The sequence below is a fragment of the Zophobas morio genome, unplaced genomic scaffold (assembly GCF_036711695.1).
Source record: "Zophobas morio isolate AGI-343-1 ecotype UQ-CSIRO unplaced genomic scaffold, CSIRO_AGI_Zmor_V1 ptg000007l, whole genome shotgun sequence".
Lineage (NCBI taxonomy): Eukaryota > Metazoa > Arthropoda > Insecta > Coleoptera > Tenebrionidae > Zophobas > Zophobas morio.
Genome location: NW_026972112.1, coordinates 10,020,497 through 10,041,637, shown reverse-complemented (window position 1 = coordinate 10,041,637; position 21,141 = coordinate 10,020,497). Strand labels below are relative to the sequence as shown.

Below are 21,141 nucleotides of genomic sequence, written 5' to 3'. Positions count from 1 at the left end.
ATTTACGTAACAGTATTTATTAACAAGACAAAATCCATTCATAAGCATCTAACATTTAAAAATTACAAAAAGAACAACGACTGCCTGCGTCTGTTAGTTGCCGGTGGTGGTAACGTCTCCGAATTTGCATGCGCTTTATTTTCAGGAACTTCATCTGCGTCAATCTTTTTTTCTACTTCCTCGGCTTGCATGAAAACGCTACCTGTTTCGGACTGGCTCGTTGTAAACATCATGGACGACGCAGAATGTCCGTGCTAAAATAGTAAATTATTACGGACTACTTAATTTTAAAAATTAACTATTTACCGAGGCGGTAGACTCTGCTTTCGAACTTGTTGTACTGCCGGTTGCTCCGCGCCTTTGAGCTAATTCTCTTCGCATTTGTCTATTTCTTCTCGAATCACCCGTTCGTCCTTTGACAGTGTGTTGTAGACACTGACTAGTTGAACTTGTGCTAACCTACGGCTGTAATAGTAACGTGTTATCGACAACTGTGGTTCGCATACATACCAGTTCGCACGTTTCCTTAGCTAACGCCATCACATCGTATTCGTCGACGTCCTTCGAAGGCACTATTAACATTTTCGTTTGTGAACTACCATAAAAAGCGGCATTCATCAAACTACTAGCCGACAAAATTAGTCTCTGTACCGTCCTGTTACGTAACGGATTACGAAACAATGAGAAATGAACTTGCCAACTAACATACCTAGGGATGTAGCATGGGGCAACGAACATATTTCTGGTATTGTAATCGATAACTACACCTCTGATAAGAACTATATCTTCTATAATTTCCGTCACGGCAAAAATTTTGTATTTCCTGAGATCTGGTACAAACGCTCGTTCTAGAGCGTATTTGATTTGATCTTGAGAAATAGTTTGGTATGCTGGAACTGACATCAGCAATGGAACAGTTATTCGCAAACCGACTTCCTTCCATATTTTCGCCGCCAACCTAAACGACAATTATTCAGATGTGAAAAATTGAACACAAATTGTTTAACCCTGTAACAGGATCTGGATTCATTGCCATAGCTCGTTTCAGTACGCCATGAGTTAAAACGTAAACTTGACTGTGGGTGTTTGCCGTTATGGTACAATTGTAAGGTTTCTCCGTCAGGGTGCTCACCTCCCCTAAACAGTTCCCCGAAATAATGAAATCTACCACTTCTTGTTCATACTGAGCAACCGACAAGTAGTCCACTATGGGCAAAAGACCACGTTCCTTCAAGTCTTTAATCGTATCTGGGTTTGGTTTATAGGTCATTATCAGGAGTCCTTCCAACAAAGATACTTGTTAGTTGTAATAAGCGAGGAACGTCTCATCTGCTTACCTGTGACGAGAATGTAGATACCGTCGGCAATTTCTCCCTCTGCAAAAACCACTTCATCAGGTGCAAATGTTCTCACTTTCACGTTCTCAAAAAGAAATTCGATGAGGTTTTCGTCATCTGCCATCCATGTCACTTCCTTGAAGAGGGTTTTTGGAGAGTTAGGTTGAACTTTTTGGATGGCGTTGACTTTCTTGTAACATTCATTCAACGACTCTACCAACTTCTCGTATTCGAACGTGTCCACCCAACCTATTTTGGCAATGATAGTGAAAACGCATTGGTCTACACATGTACAGCCTACCAGTGGATTTGAGTTGATTAATCGATTCTTTCATGCCATTGAGAACCATCCGAATGGCCTGGGTCGTCTTTACCGTGATCGCTATCCAAGATCTATCTTTCTGTACCATACCAAGTAACTGCTGCAGTACTAGTTGATTTTCTTCGATTTTCTGCTTCATTTCGTTTCTGATTTTCGTATTGTCTATCATATAGGGAAGCATATCTAAAATTTCTTTTTCTCCAGCAATGTAACACTTTCCTAGTTCGAAAGAAAGCGCTAAACCTGTATCGTGTACTTTGTCCAGAATATGTATGGCATCCTCGAAGAATATTCGAAATATCTGGAGAAGTCGCACTGCACGAAGCAGTCTGAGAACATCGATGACTTGGCGCAACATGCTGCGATCATGTACGTGGGTGGCTATTTTCCACACATCACTTCCTATCGCTAGCACACAAACGACAATAACCACAACATCAATAATATTCCACACCGATCTAAAAACAGCTAATACATGGAAAGCGTTTTGTGTGTAATAAAGTTTACTTGAAATAAGTTCGAAATCCATGGTAGCATACGTAGACCCATGAGTAAGCTAAAATTTTTATTACGGCTTCAATAACAAATATGATGACAAAAACAATCTGTGCCATCATCAAAACATAATCATGTCCAACAAGATCATCATCATCTCCTTCCAATGGAAGCAGCGACGGATTAAAATACATGTCAGCAATAATTACAAACAGGTGTAGTATAGCTATAAGAAACATAATCTTTTCAAATAATGTGTTCTTCAGCACAATTTTATAGCACATGCGTCTCCAATAAGTTCTTGGTTTCTTGTATTTAGAACCTCGGTCCACGATGAATTTTTGAGACTGTTTTCTAACGAATCGTTTGAACCAATTCTATAATACATATAGTGAGATGTTGCACCGGGTGTCTGGAAAATGGCGGATTAACTTCGCTACACTTTTAACAATCAACTGATCAGTCTAGGAAAAACAGTAAAAAAACTCGTTACTTTTTGGTGGAATTCTGATGATTTTTAAAGCTGATTCTTTTGCTATGTTTAATTACTCGTTCATTTTCACAATAATAACAAAGCTTTTAGTTAACATTTCTTTCGCTCATGCGAATACGATTTCAGTTGGAATGTACGAAAATATGGCTATGTGGCGACACAATAACACGTTGGTACGCGGAGAAAGATAAGCTGCTCCGTAGTCTAGTGGTAAGGGCACCCGCACGGCAAGCAGGCTGTGTTGTTTATGTAATAATTTGATAAAATTCCATTTGACAACAATGTTTATCTGATACACACCAACGGTACTTATCAACGAAAATCGAGTAAGCAATTAAAATATTTAACGTATCAAAAATTGTCAGTTTTCAAAAACCTACGTTCAAAGTGTTTGTAGTCAATAATGAGTATGCTGATATGTACATATTTTTTACCATAATAAACCCATCGGAAATCCCATATATAACGTACTAAAGAGTTAATTCGCCATTTACAAGACACCCGGTAGAAAGAGGCTGTAACTAGAAATATGCAGTAAGAATTCAAATAATATAACAAATGTTACGTATACGTTTTGGTAATAACAAGTTTATTATGTATCTAGTAAACATTACCGCTACATGCGTTTAATGAAACACAATTAAAAAATTTACCAACAATAACTAAGAACGGTCAGAACGAATTGACCATCGTCAGAGAGAAAAAGCTAAAAGAAATATACGGGTAGGAATGCGGAGGATGTATTTGCAGTATTTCAAAGAACCAAGGGAAAATTGAGTAGTGCAAATGCAGCCGTTTTAATAATATTCTATGCAGGTGTGACTAGAACTCAACCATTAAAAGAAAGTTACAAACCTCTTCGACAAAATTCTTGCAGATATTTTCTATGCCCATGTCCAGCTCCGCAGAATCCATGGCAAGTTCTGCATTTCTACTCAATATTCTTATTCCTTCTTTGGTCATCATTCCGTTTTCATACTGACGCGAATAACACATTCTTCTTGCTTTCAATATTCTCATTGTGGCTTCTCTACAGAATCGAGAAATTAGCGGCGACCAGAAAAATTACAACACATACTTCATCATTTCTTGCATTTCCTTCTGGGATGGTTCTTGAAGAATATCTTTTTTGCAATCTCCGCACCAAGTGAATCTATAACCTAAAAAACCTTCATCTTCTTCGTCAGTCATACCCGTATAATACGGGTGCGCCATCTCGGTAGATTCTATGACTACGGGCCAGTTAACATCGGCTAGAAATCTAAGCACAGTTTTTTACTACATCTACGTTCTCTTCTTACTTATCCATTTTCAACACAGCGACAGTTTTATCCCTTTTTGCGAAGATATGCTTCATGCAGTTGTTCATATTAACTTGCCGCGCCATAGAAATTTTGGATAGACCCAGAAAAGACAAAATTAGGGTAATAAATGTCCCATTGATAAAGACAGAGAAGAAATAAAGGGCGGTTATGTGAAAGAGGAAAAGTCTTCCATGTTCTGGGTGCACTTTGTACTCGCCCGCACCAGTGGTCGTTAATAAGCCAAAAGGACCTTTGAGCGCTCCCCAAGTGCACACGATTATGTACTTTAGGTTCATTCCGTAGCCTAACTTTTTGAGAATGGGTAAAAATACAAGGAAACAAAGAAATCGCGCCATGTAGGCTATCACGTACACAACAAGTGTCAGCGGATATTGGTACCAAGGGAGTATGGGCCCAAAATTTGTGGCTACCAGCATCGCGCATTTCAACAACAAAACCGTGTCTACAATGAAAGCAGCGACATTCCAAAAGTCAATTAGAAACATGTCGATTTCTTTGGGTAAAGCTGTTCTTTCCATGCCCATCATTGCTCCCATGATCAGTACTGATATGGATCCGCATCCGGAAGTGTACACTTCTGAGAAGCTGTGGGCCATGAATGGCATTCCTAGACATATTAGGTACACACTCAGTCGGTTAGTGCACATTTTGCGCATCATGTAGCGACCGACGTATCCGAAAAGAAAACCAGTAAGGATCCCTAAAATATACGTAAGAATACATACACAGGTACCTAACTGTTTTAGATTTGTCTACACACCAGTAGATAAAACGCGAATTCCCACTAACAGAAACTGGTACCACCATACCATGTGCTGATTTACATAACTCAGTGTAAATTTGTACGTTATATCGACAATGATGAAAACAAACAGCGCTTCACCTTCCAGAAGTATGCCTATCTGTTTTGTGATCGTAGATTGTTGCTTCAATATGTTTACTACGCGTTGAGGAAACGTAGCTGATGCGGTAATCCCGAAAATAATGCCTACCTCTGTGTCCCTCGACGCAGCGATAACGGCATTGGATAAAATTCCAAACAACGTAGCTGAAAGACCATTCACTGAAAGCATCAGTTTTAAAGTTTTATCGATCGACGGCACTACGAGTAATACCAAAAACGCCAATCACAAAGGTTTGCGACAACGTCTTCAAAAATAAAGGTCCGTCCATGCTGAAAGACATCTGAAATACCATCACCGGCACGAAAACAAAATATAGTTCACGTGGACTAATGTTCATGATGTTCGACGCGTGCATCATCACTTGGTCGTAGAAGCAAAACATACCCCAGATGAAACCTACCATGATGATAAAGGCACCGTAGGGAGTAGCAATTCGAAAGTTCTACAACTTTTTTTTAAATTTACGATTATTAAAACCCATCATTTACTTGAAGAGTGGATTGAATCACGTATCCGATAGCCAGGAGACCTGAAAGCATCATCAGATCTCCCCAACTAGGTATCAAGGCATGCCATTCCAAAAGGGGCGATACTTTGTAATTCTCAGAAAATATTTCGTGAAAAATCACCAAGCCAATAAATATAATGAAAATGGACCCAACTATAAGATGCTTAAGTATCTTCATGATGCAACTGCTGGAAAACCGTTCACGAAAACTGTCAAATATAAACAATTTTTGTTTCCCGTTATGGCAAAACTTACTAGATGTGCTCAGGAGTCCTTTTGGCTTATTAACGACCACTCAAGTTAACATGAAAAACGGCATGAACCACCTCCCGCGTGTTTGTGCCGTGTTTGGAGACCCGTAAGGTGGGATGAAGGAATCCTGGAGGTTGAGCCCCCCTTGGTGCAGTGTGATCACCAACGCTGGGCAACACGCCTCTTTGGCCTGGATTTCCACCAAAACGGGAGGTCGGGACTAACCCATTTCAGATCAATCGGCTGCGTCATCGGGTCAGATCGCCGACAGGGATAGTCCTTGGGGGAGGTGTAGTCTAAGCACGAGTAGCCTCACTTGTTGAGGCTGAGTTTACCTGAGGGTCATATCCTTCTGCTAGCTCTGGCGTCGAAGTTCGATGTCCTCTTCTTCGACTTCGTGGTGGGTGGGGACGCAGAAGGACGACATCGAGATCCAAGATATGGATAAAAAACAAGTAAATCCACTGAGGAAATGACTTCGGGAGCACCTCAAACTGAAAACCTAGTCACTGTAGGGTTGCAGCCTCCTAAGATGAAGCGAATCAGCGGGGCTGAGGTAAAAAGGCGGACGAAGGCTCGCTTGCAAGCTAAACCGGGCCCATCCTCCTCCGGGATAAACTCCAAGGGCAAAGGGCAGGCTACAATAGCCACCTCTAAATAACCCGGGGGAAAAAAGACTTCAGAGTCAAAAAAGAGAGTACGGTCTTCAACCTCCACACCTCCGGTAGCACAAAAGCAAAAGAGGATGAGGAGGCAGGAGATTACCTCTAAAGAACATAGCTACAGGGAGGTAGCTGCAACTCATTTCCGTGTAGCTGTAATTGATGTACACACTTGGTAAGTTGACTGCTGACTAGGTGGTGATGGTACAAACAGACACTGGACAGAGAACTTGAACAGTGCCTGGCATCGAGAAGACAAGCAGCCACTTTCAGAGGCATTAATAGTGCGCTCTCTAACACCCATGTGGGAAGGCGCATAACTTAACGTGGTCCCCTTGCCTAAGCTACTAAGGCTGGTGAGGGCGACCGTGTGGATACCGGGACTGGTGCGTCAGAACCAATGGGCTTGCGTTAAAAAATTGCGAGGTCAAACCCGAGACTGCCTCTCCAGGCAACCTCTTTGTGTTTGGTCTTGGGATGGATGACGCCAAAACAATCAGGGAGAGAGAGGACAGGATCAACTATATGCTGTCCTCTTTAAACTTGAAACTTAAGGAGAACGAGGCGTCGAATCAGGAAGGGCACATCCCTATGGCAGAGGGAGAAACCCCAGGGGATGAAACCTCTACCAGTGGGGGCGGGCCCACCTGAGACATAAACCTCGTGTGGCCTAAGATAGGTATGAGATTTTTGGTTGCAGAAATGGCGCTGCAGCAGATAAATTTCATCCAGATTAACCTGCAGCATTATCGCATGGCGACGACTGTTTTGTGTCGTCGTCCAGACAACATGCAGAAGACTATAGCAATAATTCAAGAACCATGGATAGTAAAATCCAGGATCGCGGGGTTGAGCAATTTAAATGGCACTGTTGTTTCAGGTACCACAATAGAATATCCAAGGACATGTATTTACATTCTCAGGAATATTAACGCCGTCCTCCTACCTCAGGTCAGCTCTAGGGATGTGACTGCTGTAGATGTTAAGTGTAACATAGGAAGAGGCAAAGAGCAACTGGTAATAGCATCCGTATCTTACCACAGGGAACACATGAACCATGTCCAACATGGGAGATGGCGAACTTGGTGAACCACTATGACACCGGAAATATATACCTCATCATCGGTACCGATACAAGTGCGGTCTGCTGTGGGGGAGCAAAGATAGTAATGTAAGAGGTAAGAGGAAGAACACTAGCTGAATATCTTTTGGCAACAAATCTACAGATTGTCAACCGAGGCTGCGAACCAACTTTCGTAACATCGCGTAGTGAGTCAGTAACAGATATTACACTAGCTACATGGGATATCTCACAATATATAATGAAATGGCACGTCTCTAAAGAGGCGTCAGTGTCAGACCATAGATGGATTATGTATACGTTAAAATGTATAGACATAGAGACAAAGACGTACAGGAACTGGGCTTTATACAACGAAGAAATGGAAGACAGACTGGCGACCTCCGTACAGTCGATACGAATAGAATATAAATCGACAGAAGACATAGAGCAAATTTTAACCATTATCAACGACTCAGGTTATGAGAAAAGTTGCCCCCTAAAGTAATAAGGCCTGGGCAAAGGTACACCATGGTGGAACCGAAGGCGCGGCCTACTTCAATCGGAACTAAGAAAACTTTTCAATAGAGCAAAAAACACTAAGAAAACTAAAGATTGGGAAGCCTATAAAGAGCACCGGAAAGAGTTTAAGAGAGAATTAAGAAAGAGGAAACGGGAAACGTGGAGATCCTTCTGCAGCGACATTACGTAGACTGCTTCGGCCGCAAGGCTGAAGAGAGTTCTCTCGAAGGACTACACACATCAACTAGGTTTCCTAAAGAAAGAAGATGACACCTTTACCGCTACCTTAGAAGAATCCGCAGAACTTTTGCTGCAGACTATTTTTCCAGGTAGCACAAGGACTACCTTCCATTCTAAAAGGGATGTAGCCAGTACTCAACCTTCCCCGAAGAACTGGGCGCTAGCGGTAAAGGTAGTCACGGAGGCAAGACTGGAGTGGACATTTGACAGCTTTTCCCTATATAAATCTGTGGATGGTATCTATTCCGCCCTCCTGCAGAGGGGAATGAGCAGACTACGTTCTATCTTGTTGCCAATGCTTGGAGCATTGTAAAAAAAGTGACTGGATTTTCCTACAGGAAATCTATACTAGGGGACATCTAGCCTCTGCACCCTCTGCATTACTCAAGTACCTTGAAGCAGTCGGGTGTCTTGATGAGTAGAGGAGCAGGAAAACACCCTGATATCGACTTGGGGAAGGTACAATGGGCTGGCTACGGTCAGCCCCCATAAAATTTAAAATCCATCCAGAACATTGATTCAATGAAGCATGCTCCCTCCTGTCTTTCTAGCTCCATGGTTCCATACCATAAACGGAATAAGTGTGCGACTTTACATTTTCCGCTTTTACATCCCAAATAACTACGGTACGACTATGTAAGATAAGTAATAAGTAATATTCCGTAATAACAAAACGTTACGGAACATTTTTCCAAATCCAAATCAATGCGTGCCTAGCGTTTATATCATAACAACGTTTTGTGCATAGAAACCGGATAAACAAAGTTTTTCGAATTAGAGACGGGTTAGAAATTTTCAGATCAATATCTTCAAAAACAACGAATTTGCATTGTGAGATCTCATCATAATTCCATTTGTACAGTCGGTAAGTCCAAAACGCTCAAAAATATCATCGTGTTACGAAGATATTCAGATTGCAGGGACAATATGGTCAAAATCTGTGGAAGAGTTTTTAAAAATGTGTTTGCGTCGAAACAAAACCTCCGGTAAAGTGTTGGTCGCAAATAGAAGAATATGGTCTAAAGTTTGGATATTGATAAATTCCGCTGGGACTTTCAGTACTTGTAAAGTTGAATGGTAGAATATGGAGTGGTTCAACGTGCTTTCCTTTTTTTTTTTCAGAACCATTGCAACATTTTGGAATTTGCGATTTGGAACTGGGCGTTTTATTGCAGATATTTACGGCAGGCATGGTCCGAACTGGTTTTTTTGCCGTTTACATATTTTTAAAAGCTTTTCGACAAATTTTGGTCGTATTTGCTCTCGGTAAGTTATTTTTGCTGTTGTGAAAAACGTGATTTTTTTCTAGTGTTTTAATCGGATGTATGCCTGGGATCATGATGAAATTCCCAAAATAAATGGAATTGGATCGCTTAGTGTCAACATGTACCTACTTGTGAATAAAAATTTTGAATAAAGTTAAACGTTTTTCTGTTAGAATGTATTCGCTATTTTGATGTTTTATTGGTAGCTCAAAAAACTTTAAGGGTTTGCTTTTATATTATATCCTCTTCGTTTAATTTATTGTCTGTAGCTCGGTTTTGTTCCAGATTATACAAGTGTGGCACGCTACAACGAGGAACTTAAATTCCGCTCTCATTACAAGGGTCTTAGCACGTTTGCTGATTTCTCGATTGCCATATTTTAAATTTCATCACTGATAAATTCACACTTGTCAGCTTTCAGAGTTGTCAGAAAAGCGTTTCAAGCACGGTTTTCAAGGCAATGTGACTTCACGTGGCTGGGACCATCCAGTCATTTTAATTCAGATTCTTTTTTCGCCGTGTGCTTAAATTCGTAATATTCCAATATTTTTATTAATTTGTAACATTTGATTTGCCTTCTCCAGAATGGAGGAATAAACGATTTACCCTCTATTTACGGGCGCTTTCCCAACATACGAGTTCACCACTTTGCATTTGAACGCATTCCGTCAAAAAACGCAGACAGTAGGGTTCGATTTTGATGTACACACGTTCAATGACTTTGAGTGTCTGCAACACACAATCCAAGAACGAAAGACTGACCGCAGAAGAAAAAGAATAACGCGAAGAGAATTAGCTCGAAAGCCTGGGCCAGTCGTTAGTCGTGAAGGTTCTTTAGGAAGTTGTTGCATACCGCTGCCAGTCAGGAACAGGTAGCGTCTTTACGTAAGGCGACGAAGAAAAAAGCCGGTGTCTGCCCGTCGATCTTTGTCTACTATTCGAATGTCTCAAGAGAGGGATCAAGAAACATGCACTTCCGTATTTTGGCAGCTGTTGAATGCTAAGAAAACATGAAATAACCAATAAACTTTGTTACTAATGAAGTCGTAACAAAGAGTGTTACTTTCTTCCCTTGTAATACATGCAAGTATATAATTATAACTTTTATGACCCATACAAGTCGATTCTACTTTCCAACCGCCATTCTCGTGCTACCTCAGGTTTCATTTTCTAACACAATTACGTGCGATCCAATTAAATCCCTAATAAGCAAAGTCGAGTAGGTACTGAACGTGTTTCGCCCATAAATAAAACATTGTCCTTAAACATTCCAATCTCCCCTATCATAATTGCGCTAATAACGATTACATAACACGCCTAATGTCAACTTCCCGTCCAAGTAGAAGGGCCAGTCAGTTCCAACGCTTGCCAAGAAACCCACATCGGAACCTTCTCTCTACTATGAGAAATTTTCTCCACAAACACCATAAATCCACATCTTCAGGTCATGTCAAGTTTGTTATATCAGAACGAAATAAAAGATAAAACTGAACTGATTGCACGAGTGAATGCCAATTTCTATCATTGTTGTGGAGAAGACCCTACAGATAATTATTTTTCTGTGATCGGTCAAAGTGAAAGGTTTCTCAACCGGCGTGTCCAGCGAAATTTGTGCAACTTCTTCGAAAAACAAAGTAAGTCATTAGCAATTAACATATCTTATCGGGTCGTTGGTCATGGGATCGAATGAACTTCGCGATAACGCCACATACTCGAGGGGTGTTTCACGCTACCTGGAGGGTAGGAGAAGTCCGAAATTCAATTCGTTGTCTTGTTGCAGATAGTCCGGGACCATGACCATTGCCGTTCTGCTGCGAAGGTGAGTGATCGGCTTATTATCGATAGCGTTATCATTGCCCCAATAATCGTTGACTTTGGTTGCACAACGAAGTCCAAAGTTGGACTTCGGGTTCACGAGTTATTAGATCGAGTGCAGGGATTATTGCGCCTTATCGGACGCTAAAACGAGCTCCCGGTTTTCGAAATGTTCCCATTTCGTCGAAAATGCGTTCTTCGTACGTCTTCATGAAGACTAATTCGTGCGAATTGGCATAAATAGACTTCTAAAATTAGCTCGTGCTGTGATAAGGTTTGGCAATTTAAGATGTTTACTCGAATTACAACACGAGTTTTTAACATCGGTCATATGATTCTCTGAAACTGATTTATCGCAGAAAAATAGTTTAGGGAAATTTGTACGCAGAAGCGATTTTGGGTCGATTTTAGGCATTCCAAAGATAAAGCTTCTTATTTTTAAATGGATTACGATGTAACCGTTATCGTTAGATTAATTACAATTATTTTCGTCGCGATAAAAGTAATCAAGGTATGCAAATTACGACGATTAACGAGGAGTGTTGTTTTAATTAAAGTTATCATGTACGATCTGGGTGATACAAAGGTGGCAATCTGATACTCGACGTGCGTGGCTTATGGCTAAAACCATCGGCATTTGGCGACTAAACAAATGAAAATTAAAATGATGCGTTTATCCATGTTAAATCCGGATTTGTGTGGCCTAAATACGTACTTTTATCATCACAATACGATTTTTTTTTTATTCATAACATTATTATAACGCAGGTGAAAACCATTATAGCGGTGTAGTTGAAATTTGCAGTCGGGTAACTGTAAGGATAATTAGGGGTTTCTTAGTATTTTACCTGCAGCGGAATTATAAATTGTTCCACTTCATGCGTAATAATTTCGCCAATATGTAACGGAACAATTTCTAAGCGACTGTGATAAAAAAATTAAGACACCTGACGTTCCAATTTTTTTGTTATATTTTTCTAACATTAGAAACAAGTTTTCTGAACACAAATAAGTTTTAATTTTTTTTCAATTAACGCCTGTTTCTCCCTACAGCAATTAATCGCAGATTAAAATTAATCACTAGGATGATAAATAGCTCTATTAAGCCTGTAAGCCTATATTTTAATGTTCATCTTCATGTATTAAATAATTTGCAACAGCAAATAAAAACATGTTTCAAAACAATAGACGTTTGCAGAATTAAATGGTGAAAGTGTTTTATATGAAAAACTATTTACAGTAGAACTCTTTTCATTTTGGCAAGGTGTTGTAAAACTGTACCAATTACAACAGCTGCTATAGTAATTTTGTTATGGACATAATTCTTCAAAACATAGATGAGCACAAATAAACATTTGTCATGTAAGAAAAGACTCCCAGAAGAGTAATAAATCATGTTCCAAGCATTTCGGTATTATATAGTAATCCCCAGGCTCTAATGTTATACAGCAGAATCCCGTTGTTATTCAGTCAAATATTTCAACAAACAAGGTCATAGTGGGGTATTATAAACCGCACTACAGGAGTGCATCCTTAGCCTGGAATATAAAACGTCGGGTTTATATAAAGTTATAGCATGTGGACTAATATACTTACCAGGGCCGGAGTAAGTGGAACTTGAAAATGGGATGAGTTTTTCACACGGCCAAAGGTAATTTAATTATAATTTCATTGTAATGGTACTGTATGCAAAGAAACTCAATCAGAATTTTTTTAACAAAAATAAAATTTTTGAATAAGGTTTAAATATTCTTTTTGACAATAAATGGCAATCTGTATGTTTTAAATAATAATTAAAAAGTATGCCAATGATTCTAAAAAAACTTTAGAAAAAAAAAAAAAAGTTCAATTAATTAAACTACGATGTATATGATATAATGAATTCAATGATTATCTAAAGGATATTCCAGTGTTTTAAAACAATTTTTCGAATTTTGATCTTTAAACGATGATTAGTAAAATTCTAGAAATGTTAGAAGTATAAAGTTGCAGTATCAAGGTACGACCACGTACGTAGCAGTTCAATCTGTTTTCGTGGAACTGTCCTTCAATTTTCCTTACCAAAGTCAACAATTAAGTTATCTGTGATCAGATAAATCGCTAATAATCTCCACTGGCTTTTATCAGAACAACAATAGTAAAAGTGATAAGCATCAACAATGAAAACAGGAAAGTGGCATCTTTTGTGACGCAGTACATCCGTTATTTTTATACATTTTTATGACAAAATAATGCGCAAGTAGATTCAAAGAATATAAAAAATAAAATAACAATAAAAAATAATAATAAATAATTTTTTTTTCATTTTTCAAAATGTCTTAAAAATTTCAAAACACAACTAGTAAAATACATATAGTCGCCTCACCACTTTAAGAAACTTTGACTAAAATTATAGATCATAACGACAAAGAAACCCGTCGAATTTAAGTATTTTAGCACAGTAATAAGTAGCTTAAGCCAAGTACCTCCCTCTGACAACGTGAATTATACCTGCTTTATTTGTACAATAATATTTACATACATATTATTCCTCAAATGCCAGTATGAGTACGATCCCACTGCAGAGCGTCTTTAATTAAATTAAATTAAATTTGATAATAATTAAGGGTGCATTAACCTTATCAGAGAGAGGTATTTAGCCTACTTACTGTGGTAAAGTAGGTACTTAAATTAAAATAAAGGCGACTGTACATTCAACTTATTCTTTTCAAAACGAGTACGATAAGTTACAGTGACGGCCATAATAAAGTAAACTTTTCTTTCCCTAATGTAACTTTCAAATATGTATTGACGTTTAAATGGCATTTTAATGGATACACGTGATGGATACCTATTTAACTGAGTCCAGTTTACACAACTAAATTTATTGAAAAATTTCTTTCAAGAGGTGCCCTACTTTATTTCGGCCGCACTGTATATGGCACGCATATTTTAATACAAAAATCTTTTTATTTAGTTGAGCTGGTTTTAACCAAGTTCTGAAATGCCAAGGAAAATTTTGTACGTTGATCGTGAGCTAATGCACTGTTATCGTAATAGCACCAATATGCAACTCATTAAGTGGTAATGAGTATTTAAAACTGGAAAGTTAAATTAAAAATTACGAAAATTAGAAAATTTAAACCCAAATGTTTATACCGACCGAGTTATAAAAACGTACCCATGTCTTTGATACCTAGAATTTTGTTCTTGTCAGATTGCATGGATTGCAGTCAATTTGAAAATGCAACGAACAAAGACAAACTTTCAAAAATCCATGGCTATCTTTGATCGTGTTTTTATTGTTCGCTCGGTATTTAGACAATAAAAATTAATAACCTAAATGTTAGCCATAAAAATAAAAAGCTTAAACTAATACACAAAAAAAGTCCCAGGTGTTTTAAAATACGACATAAAAGAATTTAAAAGCGTACGAATCTCCAACCCATTACTGAAAATTTTAATACTGCGGAAACAAATTTCATCACGAGGTTACCTGGTATTTAATCGTTCGGACGATACCAACCTTGTTACAAAGTTTAGGGTGTTGGAAATGTTTTTTTTTGATGCAACGATTAAGATAACGTTTACAAATATCCAAAACTCTAATTTTATGATTTTTGTGTTTAGTAGTCACCATTTTGGAAATCACATGATTTAAGAAATTAGTTGCATTTTTTAATATATCTAAAAAAAAAAAACAAAAACTGTAGAAAATTAATCTACTACAGTGATTTTTAGACCTTACGATTTTCAGTCATAACAAATGTATGTAATACGATAATTTTTTAAATAGTCGATATCAAGTTGCAGTGTTAAAGTTCAAGAGATCTGGTTTTTTATCTCTAGTTTCGTGGAATTGTCTTTTAATTCCGCTAACAAATTCGATAGTCAAGATTACAGAATTCATATCAAAGACAATTTCAGTTGATGAAACAAAAGTAATTAATTACGATTGCCTCAACAACAGAACTAAATGAATGGAAATTAGGTCTCTTGTGGGACAAAAAATTCAAGGGTTAAAAAAACAGAAAAAAATTAAAAATAACTTTGAGACTTACTGATATTAAAATAACTTTTATAACGCTTCAAGCAAAGAAGGTATTCTAAAATTCTTGAAATTCTAAGGTTGGGTAACCCAAGTGTATTGAAATAATTTTTGACCTTTATTCTTCCAAGTCAAGAGGATTTACTGCACCCCACTGTGACAAGATTGTAAAAATTACCACAAGGTCTGATACTCAACTTTCAACCATAACCACACTAAAACTTTCGGTGAACTATAATAAATTCTTTAAGATTACATTAACTTTCAGGAAAAAATGGGACAATAATGTTCTGTGATGTTTAAATCAGTCAAAATTAAATAAATAAAAAAAGAGTGCGTCGACCCAGGGACGGATGGAGTAAATAAAATGTGAACAAAAAACAAGATTTTAAATCATGCCTGACAAGAACTTTCGTTTGTACTAAAACTATGCCACAAAATTATTTCCAAAACCAAATTTTAAAGTCAAAATTAACAAATTCCCAGAACGAAGAATTTAAACATTTAAAAATAAACTTCACAAATTATGCGTGTACGGAAAATCTCTGTTACGCCGAAAATAAAGAAAGAGGAAATTATAGTCTTATAAATACCCACAACGTACTAATTTTAGAACATCATACGCTAGCACTTTTGGATTCTTTACAAAACAACTTCTAATTACAAAGAGATATTTTCTCAATACTCGATCAACAACTACTTAAATCAATGACCACCACTCCATCACCCTCAAGAGAAATAATTAACTTGTTTATCTGAACTCCAATTTCGAATAACAATGCATCGATAAAAAAAATCAAACTAATCATGCCACAATTCAAGGTGAATGTCACGCCCGTTGGCCAAACCAAATCGACATTTCTTACTACGACAACAAAAACATCCAAATTTTTATGTCTTGCTACATTCACTCGACATTTGCGTCCTGCACGTGTCTTGACGTCACAAACCTCTGACGTCACCCCTCGCAACAAAGAAATTTTGCGAAGAAATGCCACCTAGCAACCGGTCATAATCCGTTGGATTGCATCAGATCACACACCCGCGGATTCCGCCAATCAGAAACCGGTATAAAGTCGAGCCCGTGTCCTCGAAATCGAGATTGTTCTCTGAGATGAGGCAATCAACTGTTTACCAGATCGAGATTAGGCTATTTCCTGAGAGCAAAGTGTAACTAGGTGTAGGTGAAAAGGGGGCCAATTTTAGCAATGAACGCAGCATGATGCAACTAAGAAAGTTTCCGCGTTTTCTTGTTGTCTTGAGTTTATATGTCCTCTTTCGAAATTTAGCTAGTTATTGATTGGAATATTTTAGTATCGCAATTTCGCCTGATCTGACCGATTTCGAAAGGCTAAACAATTGTTACAATGGGAGATAAGTGTTGTCAAAGCAGATTTCGTTCTTTGGACCCTCCCCACCACTATGACACAGGAGGGAGTTCCCAAACACCGTATATAAGGGTTTGCTGGCGTTGTTCCAGCATTATAACTACAGTTCTTTGTGAGTGAAAATATAAATTTGACACGATTTTCCTCAATCCTTAATTCTGGCTAGTACGCGGGTTAAATTAGTTGCCAAGTACCACAGATCAAACTGCTTTGTGTCCCATTGTGACAAATTCTACTTGAAGTACATTTTCGGGTTTTATTCTATGTACCATAAGAGTTACACTTAAACATCGTTTTTGACCAAAAAGAAAAATGCCTGAGTTAATTGAAAAAAAATCCAACACGTAAGTTCTCGTTTGACTGGTTTCTTGTCAGCGACGCTTTGCCTAACTTGAATTTTTCTTACAGATTTTCGACCGAAGTTGGTCGTTTTGCCAAGCAAGCGAGCCATCCCAATGTAGGCCTTTTCAACCACTTGAAAGGGATCAGCGTGGTCAATGGAGACCTGAAGAGCCTGAGTGGGAAGGTGCGGGCCTACGTTGAACAAAACATCGATTTGTGTCAGCCCGAGAAAATCCACATTTGCGATGGAACGGACCACGAAAACAGCCACCTTCTCAGCCTGTTGCAGCAGCAGGGGACCATCGTGCCCTTGCCCAAGTACCAGAACTGGTAAGTGCAGCGTTTCCATAAATTACCCAAATATACCTACTATTGCGTAGTTACACCGATTTTAACAAAGCATTTGATAAAGTAGGTATAATTTTTTTATTAAAATAATCGGAAGCTTATGGAGTTAAATCCTTATTAAGTTGGTTTCGAGATTATTTGAGACAAAGAAGCCAACAAGTCAAACTGAATAATAATGTCCTGAAGCATACGATGTTCCGTCCGGGGTATCTCTAGCATCACTTTTAGGTCCTCTTTTATTTATAATTTTTTTAAACGATAGGTTTAAATATAAAGTCGAAAAATTTGTTTTCGCCGATGATTGAAGAATATGTTGTTTGAATAAATTTGAAGATAGTGGTCTTAATTAATTGTCTGTTTAACTGGTGTTAACGCAATAGTATGTTTTTAAATCATGCTAAAAGTAAATCTTTTAGCACAAAGATTGTTGAATTAGTCACCCTTTATAGTATCAGCAATTTTACTTTATCTGTAAGTGATTCAGTTCGAGGTCTAGGGATCTATTTAGATTCAAAGTTGAATTATTATAAGGTTCATCTTGATTAAACCAACAGAACACTTGAAAAATATTACTTCAATTAGATCACTTATTGTTTCGTATTGTTTACTTGTTACAACAATTCTAAAGTACTGTTGTGTCATATAGTGCCCACTATATCACTTGAAACAACAAAAAAACATTTTTTATGTTTGTTTTCTAATTAGTGAATAATTTTCTAAAACTTAACACTTGTCTAAATTGAAAACTTATACAAATTATTTACTACTTACCGCTGAATAACGGTACTTACGGTAGCAAATAGTTTTTACAGCTCACTTAATTTTTTTTAATGGTATCATTGACAGTATTCAAGCGAAAACTGTTAGTCATTCTATCACACTGATTACATGATTCGTTTTTAATACTGTTATAGTTTTACATATTCCTTTTTGTCAATTTATTTATTCTTATCCATTATATTCCGGTGACGCTTTTCAATGACCCTTTTTTCCAGCTGGCTGGCCCGAACCAACCCAGCCGACACTGCCCGTGTCGAGTCCAAAACCTTCATCTCGACCGAAAGAAGGGCCGAAACCATTCCGACCACCAGAGAAGGCATCAAGGGCCAACTAGGAAACTGGATGTCTCCGCGTGATATGGACGCCGCCATTTCCAATCGCTTCACGGGATGCATGAAGGGTCGTACCATGTACGTGGTCCCGTTTTCAATGGGTCCTGTCCATTCTCCCTTGGCCAAAATCGGCATACAGTTGACAGACTCAGCCTACGTGGTAGTTTCCATGAGGATAATGACCCGGATGGGACAAACGGTCTTAGAAAAGTTAGCCGACGGTACGGACTTCGTCAAATGTTTGCACTCTGTAGGAACCCCAGCCAACGGGTTCGTGGAAATGGCGAGCTGGCCGTGCGATCCAGAAAGGACCATCATTTTGCACAGGTACGTCACGAATTATCATTTACTGATCTCCAGCTACTGGCACAAGAAAGATGCTTTTTCAATACCTACCTAACGGTATATTATGTTAATAATAATAGTAATAGTAATCTCCAATCTTAGTTACACGTAGTAATAATTGTTAAATTCTAGACCGAAGAACAACGAGATCGTCTCGTACGGGAGCGGATACGGTGGAAATTCTCTTTTGGGGAAGAAGTGCTTCGCTCTTAGGATTGGCTCCACCATCGCCAAGAAAGAAGGATGGTTGGCCGAGCACATGCTGGTAAGTACGTCGAGCTTAAATATGGTCCAGTTGTAATTCTTCTCCACCATAGATCCTCGGTGTGACCAACCCCGCCGGACAGAAACGCTACATCGCCGCCGCCTTCCCCTCGGCCTGCGGCAAGACCAACCTAGCTATGATGACGCCGTCCCTCCCCGGCTACAAGGTGGAGTGCGTCGGTGACGACATCGCCTGGATGCGTTTCGACAAATCGGGCCAGCTGCGGGCCATCAATCCCGAAAACGGCTTCTTCGGCGTGGCGCCCGGCACCTCCAACTCCAGCAACCCCATCGCCATGAAGACCATCTTCCAGAACACCCTCTTCACTAACGTAGCCACCACCAGCGACGGCGGCGTCTTCTGGGAGGGCATGGAGTCTGAAATTTCCCCCGACGTTAAGATCACCGACTGGCACGGCAAGCCTTGGGTGCGCGGAGAAAGCAAGACCCCCGCCGCCCATCCCAACTCCCGGTTCTGTACCCCCGCGGCGCAGTGCCCCATCATTGACCCCCAGTGGGAGGACCCGGAGGGGGTCCCCATCTCGGCTATCTTGTTCGGGGGACGGCGCCCGGCGGGAGTCCCGCTGGTGTACGAAGCGCGCGACTGGAAGCACGGGGTGTTCGTGGGGGCGGCGATGCGGAGCGAGGCCACAGCGGCGGCCGAACACAAGGGAAAGGTGATCATGCACGACCCCTTCGCCATGAGGCCGTTCTTCGGGTACAACTTCGGACACTACTTGGAGCACTGGTTAAGCATGGAGGGTAGGACGCAGAATCTGCCGAAGATCTTCCACGTGAACTGGTTCAGGAAGGACAGCGAAGGCAAGTTCCTGTGGCCCGGGTTTGGGGAAAATGCAAGGGTTTTGGACTGGATTTTGAGGAGGCTGGACGGAGAGGACTGCGCGAAGGAGACTGCGATCGGGCTGGTGCCCCAGAAGGGGGCGCTGAATTTGGAAGGACTGAAGGAAAAGGTGAACGTGGATGAGATGTTCAGGCTGCCGAAAGATTTCTGGATGGAGGAGGTGTATGCGATCGAGAAGTATTTTAATGAGCAGGTGGGGATGGATCTGCCGGAGGCGATACAGATGCAGTTGAAGCAGCTGAAGAAGAGAGTTAATGACATGTAGATTTTAGTCTCAATTCGATTTTATTTTTTAAGTGTGTTTACTGGATGTATTTTTGTATTAATTTATATGATAAGTCTTAAATATTTTTATAAGATCTTATGACTAGGGTAAGTTTTTATTCTGTATTTTGTACATAATAAATATGAAGCTGTAAACACGTTTTTTTTTATCTTGTAGTTTTCCAAAATTATCGCATTAACACACGAACGAAAAATACAAAATTGTTGCCAGGTTGGCGTGATGTAGGCGAAACAAAAGAGCATTCGAAATTATTTCGGACAATGCTATCGATCAGACACTAATGTATAACTGGTTGTCTATACAAGTGGTTACAATGCACTGAAACAACTAAATTTAAAAATTAATTTTGACTTTTTTTATAATAATAATATACTATTGTCGACATTAAACCCTTTAGAAAGAATTAAGAATCTATGGCGCGTTTAAAAATAAACTGAAAACATCTAAAATTCATTATCAGAGTTAGGCACAGCCGAAGTGATGGGGAATCAATCAGACAAATATTAAATACGACGGCGCGATGTCACCTCAGTGGTGTTTGAAGCAATTCAGGGTTTATCTGATCGAGATCATCACGAAAATTGTGATGTTAAAAAGTCATTTTTAATTTTTAAAGCATTTTAACACCTAGGAAAACTCATATAACTCAGGAAAACTTAGAAAAAGTAGTAATTATTATTAAGAATTCCCGAAGTTGTAGGCCACGACTGCAATAGCGCTGGCGATCGGACGGCAATGAGCATCACTTCCGCGATGCCGAAGTTTGAATATTATACACATACAAAACAAAGGAGATCACAGAGTAGTTTCTCGTTGATGGTTCTGAACGTATAAAAAATAGCAACTTTCCTGATAAATACTGCAAAATTTTTTAAATGACTTTAAAGTCGATAAAAAAAAATATCGATTAGCAATTTACCGTCTTTACTATAACCTTAAAACATCTGCAAGATCGGTTTTATAGTT

At 39.1% G+C, this 21,141-nt stretch overlaps 2 protein-coding genes and 1 long non-coding RNA gene across 7 annotated transcripts; 2 read left to right on the top strand and 1 right to left on the bottom strand.

Annotated features, from left to right (window-relative positions):
- Positions 1-20: 20 nt before the first annotated feature.
- On the bottom strand, positions 21-7,022 carry LOC135124481 (sodium/hydrogen exchanger 10-like). Of its 3 annotated transcripts, none has more exons than XM_064049552.1 (14): positions 5,366-7,022; positions 5,088-5,319; positions 4,733-5,035; positions 3,949-4,672; positions 3,726-3,908; positions 3,503-3,677; positions 2,167-2,531; positions 1,639-2,117; positions 1,338-1,586; positions 1,008-1,281; positions 710-958; positions 511-655; positions 307-459; positions 21-254 (listed from the first exon to the last, which is right to left on the bottom strand). In XM_064049552.1, the coding sequence occupies exons 1-14, from the start codon at positions 5,561-5,563 to the stop codon at positions 63-65; spliced, it is 3,921 nt and encodes a 1,306-aa protein (XP_063905622.1). In that variant the 5' UTR covers positions 5,564-7,022; the 3' UTR covers positions 21-62. The 3 variants fall into 3 exon arrangements, with proteins under 3 accessions (XP_063905622.1, XP_063905623.1, XP_063905621.1); XM_064049553.1 differs by having other exon boundaries at positions 511-958; positions 1,639-1,842; positions 1,903-2,117; XM_064049551.1 differs by having other exon boundaries at positions 511-958.
- A 1,761-nt stretch (positions 7,023-8,783) lies between these two features.
- Positions 8,784-9,515, top strand: LOC135124478 (uncharacterized). 2 transcript variants are annotated; one of them, XR_010279800.1, is made up of 4 exons: positions 8,784-8,986; positions 9,035-9,185; positions 9,244-9,387; positions 9,431-9,515. It is a non-coding gene; the product is annotated as an uncharacterized LOC135124478 (long non-coding RNA). The 2 variants fall into 2 exon arrangements; XR_010279799.1 differs by having other exon boundaries at positions 9,035-9,190.
- A 1,245-nt stretch (positions 9,516-10,760) lies between these two features.
- LOC135124477 (phosphoenolpyruvate carboxykinase [GTP]) lies at positions 10,761-20,309 on the top strand. 2 transcript variants are annotated; one of them, XM_064049549.1, is made up of 6 exons: positions 10,761-11,020; positions 11,167-11,205; positions 17,025-17,288; positions 18,302-18,745; positions 18,896-19,028; positions 19,081-20,309. In XM_064049549.1, exons 2-6 carry the CDS (start codon positions 11,180-11,182, stop codon positions 20,152-20,154), a joined length of 1,941 nt encoding a protein of 646 aa, XP_063905619.1. In that variant the 5' UTR covers positions 10,761-11,020; positions 11,167-11,179; the 3' UTR covers positions 20,155-20,309. The 2 variants fall into 2 exon arrangements, with proteins under 2 accessions (XP_063905619.1, XP_063905618.1); XM_064049548.1 differs by lacking the exons at positions 10,761-11,020; positions 11,167-11,205 and adding an exon at positions 16,701-16,960.
- Positions 20,310-21,141: the final 832 nt, after the last annotated feature.

What these genes read in the sequence shown, in the direction of transcription:
- LOC135124481 (XM_064049551.1), bottom strand. Translation starts at nt 5,563, where the DNA reads ATGAAGATACTTAAGCATCTTATAGTTGGGTCCATTTTCATTATATTT. An exon ending in TAATCAACTCAAATCCACTG is followed by an intron (nt 1,587 to 1,638) that starts GTAGGCTGTACA and finishes TTGCCAAAATAG; the next exon opens with GTTGGGTGGACACGTTCGAA. An exon ending in CTAAGGAAACGTGCGAACTG is followed by an intron (nt 460 to 510) that starts GTATGTATGCGA and finishes TTACAGCCGTAG; the next exon opens with GTTAGCACAAGTTCAACTAG.
- LOC135124477 (XM_064049548.1), top strand. Translation starts at nt 16,929, where the DNA reads ATGCCTGAGTTAATTGAAAAAAAATCCAACAC. An exon ending in AGGACCATCATTTTGCACAG is followed by an intron (nt 18,746 to 18,895) that starts GTACGTCACGAA and finishes GTTAAATTCTAG; the next exon opens with ACCGAAGAACAACGAGATCG. An exon ending in GGTTGGCCGAGCACATGCTG is followed by an intron (nt 19,029 to 19,080) that starts GTAAGTACGTCG and finishes TCTCCACCATAG; the next exon opens with ATCCTCGGTGTGACCAACCC.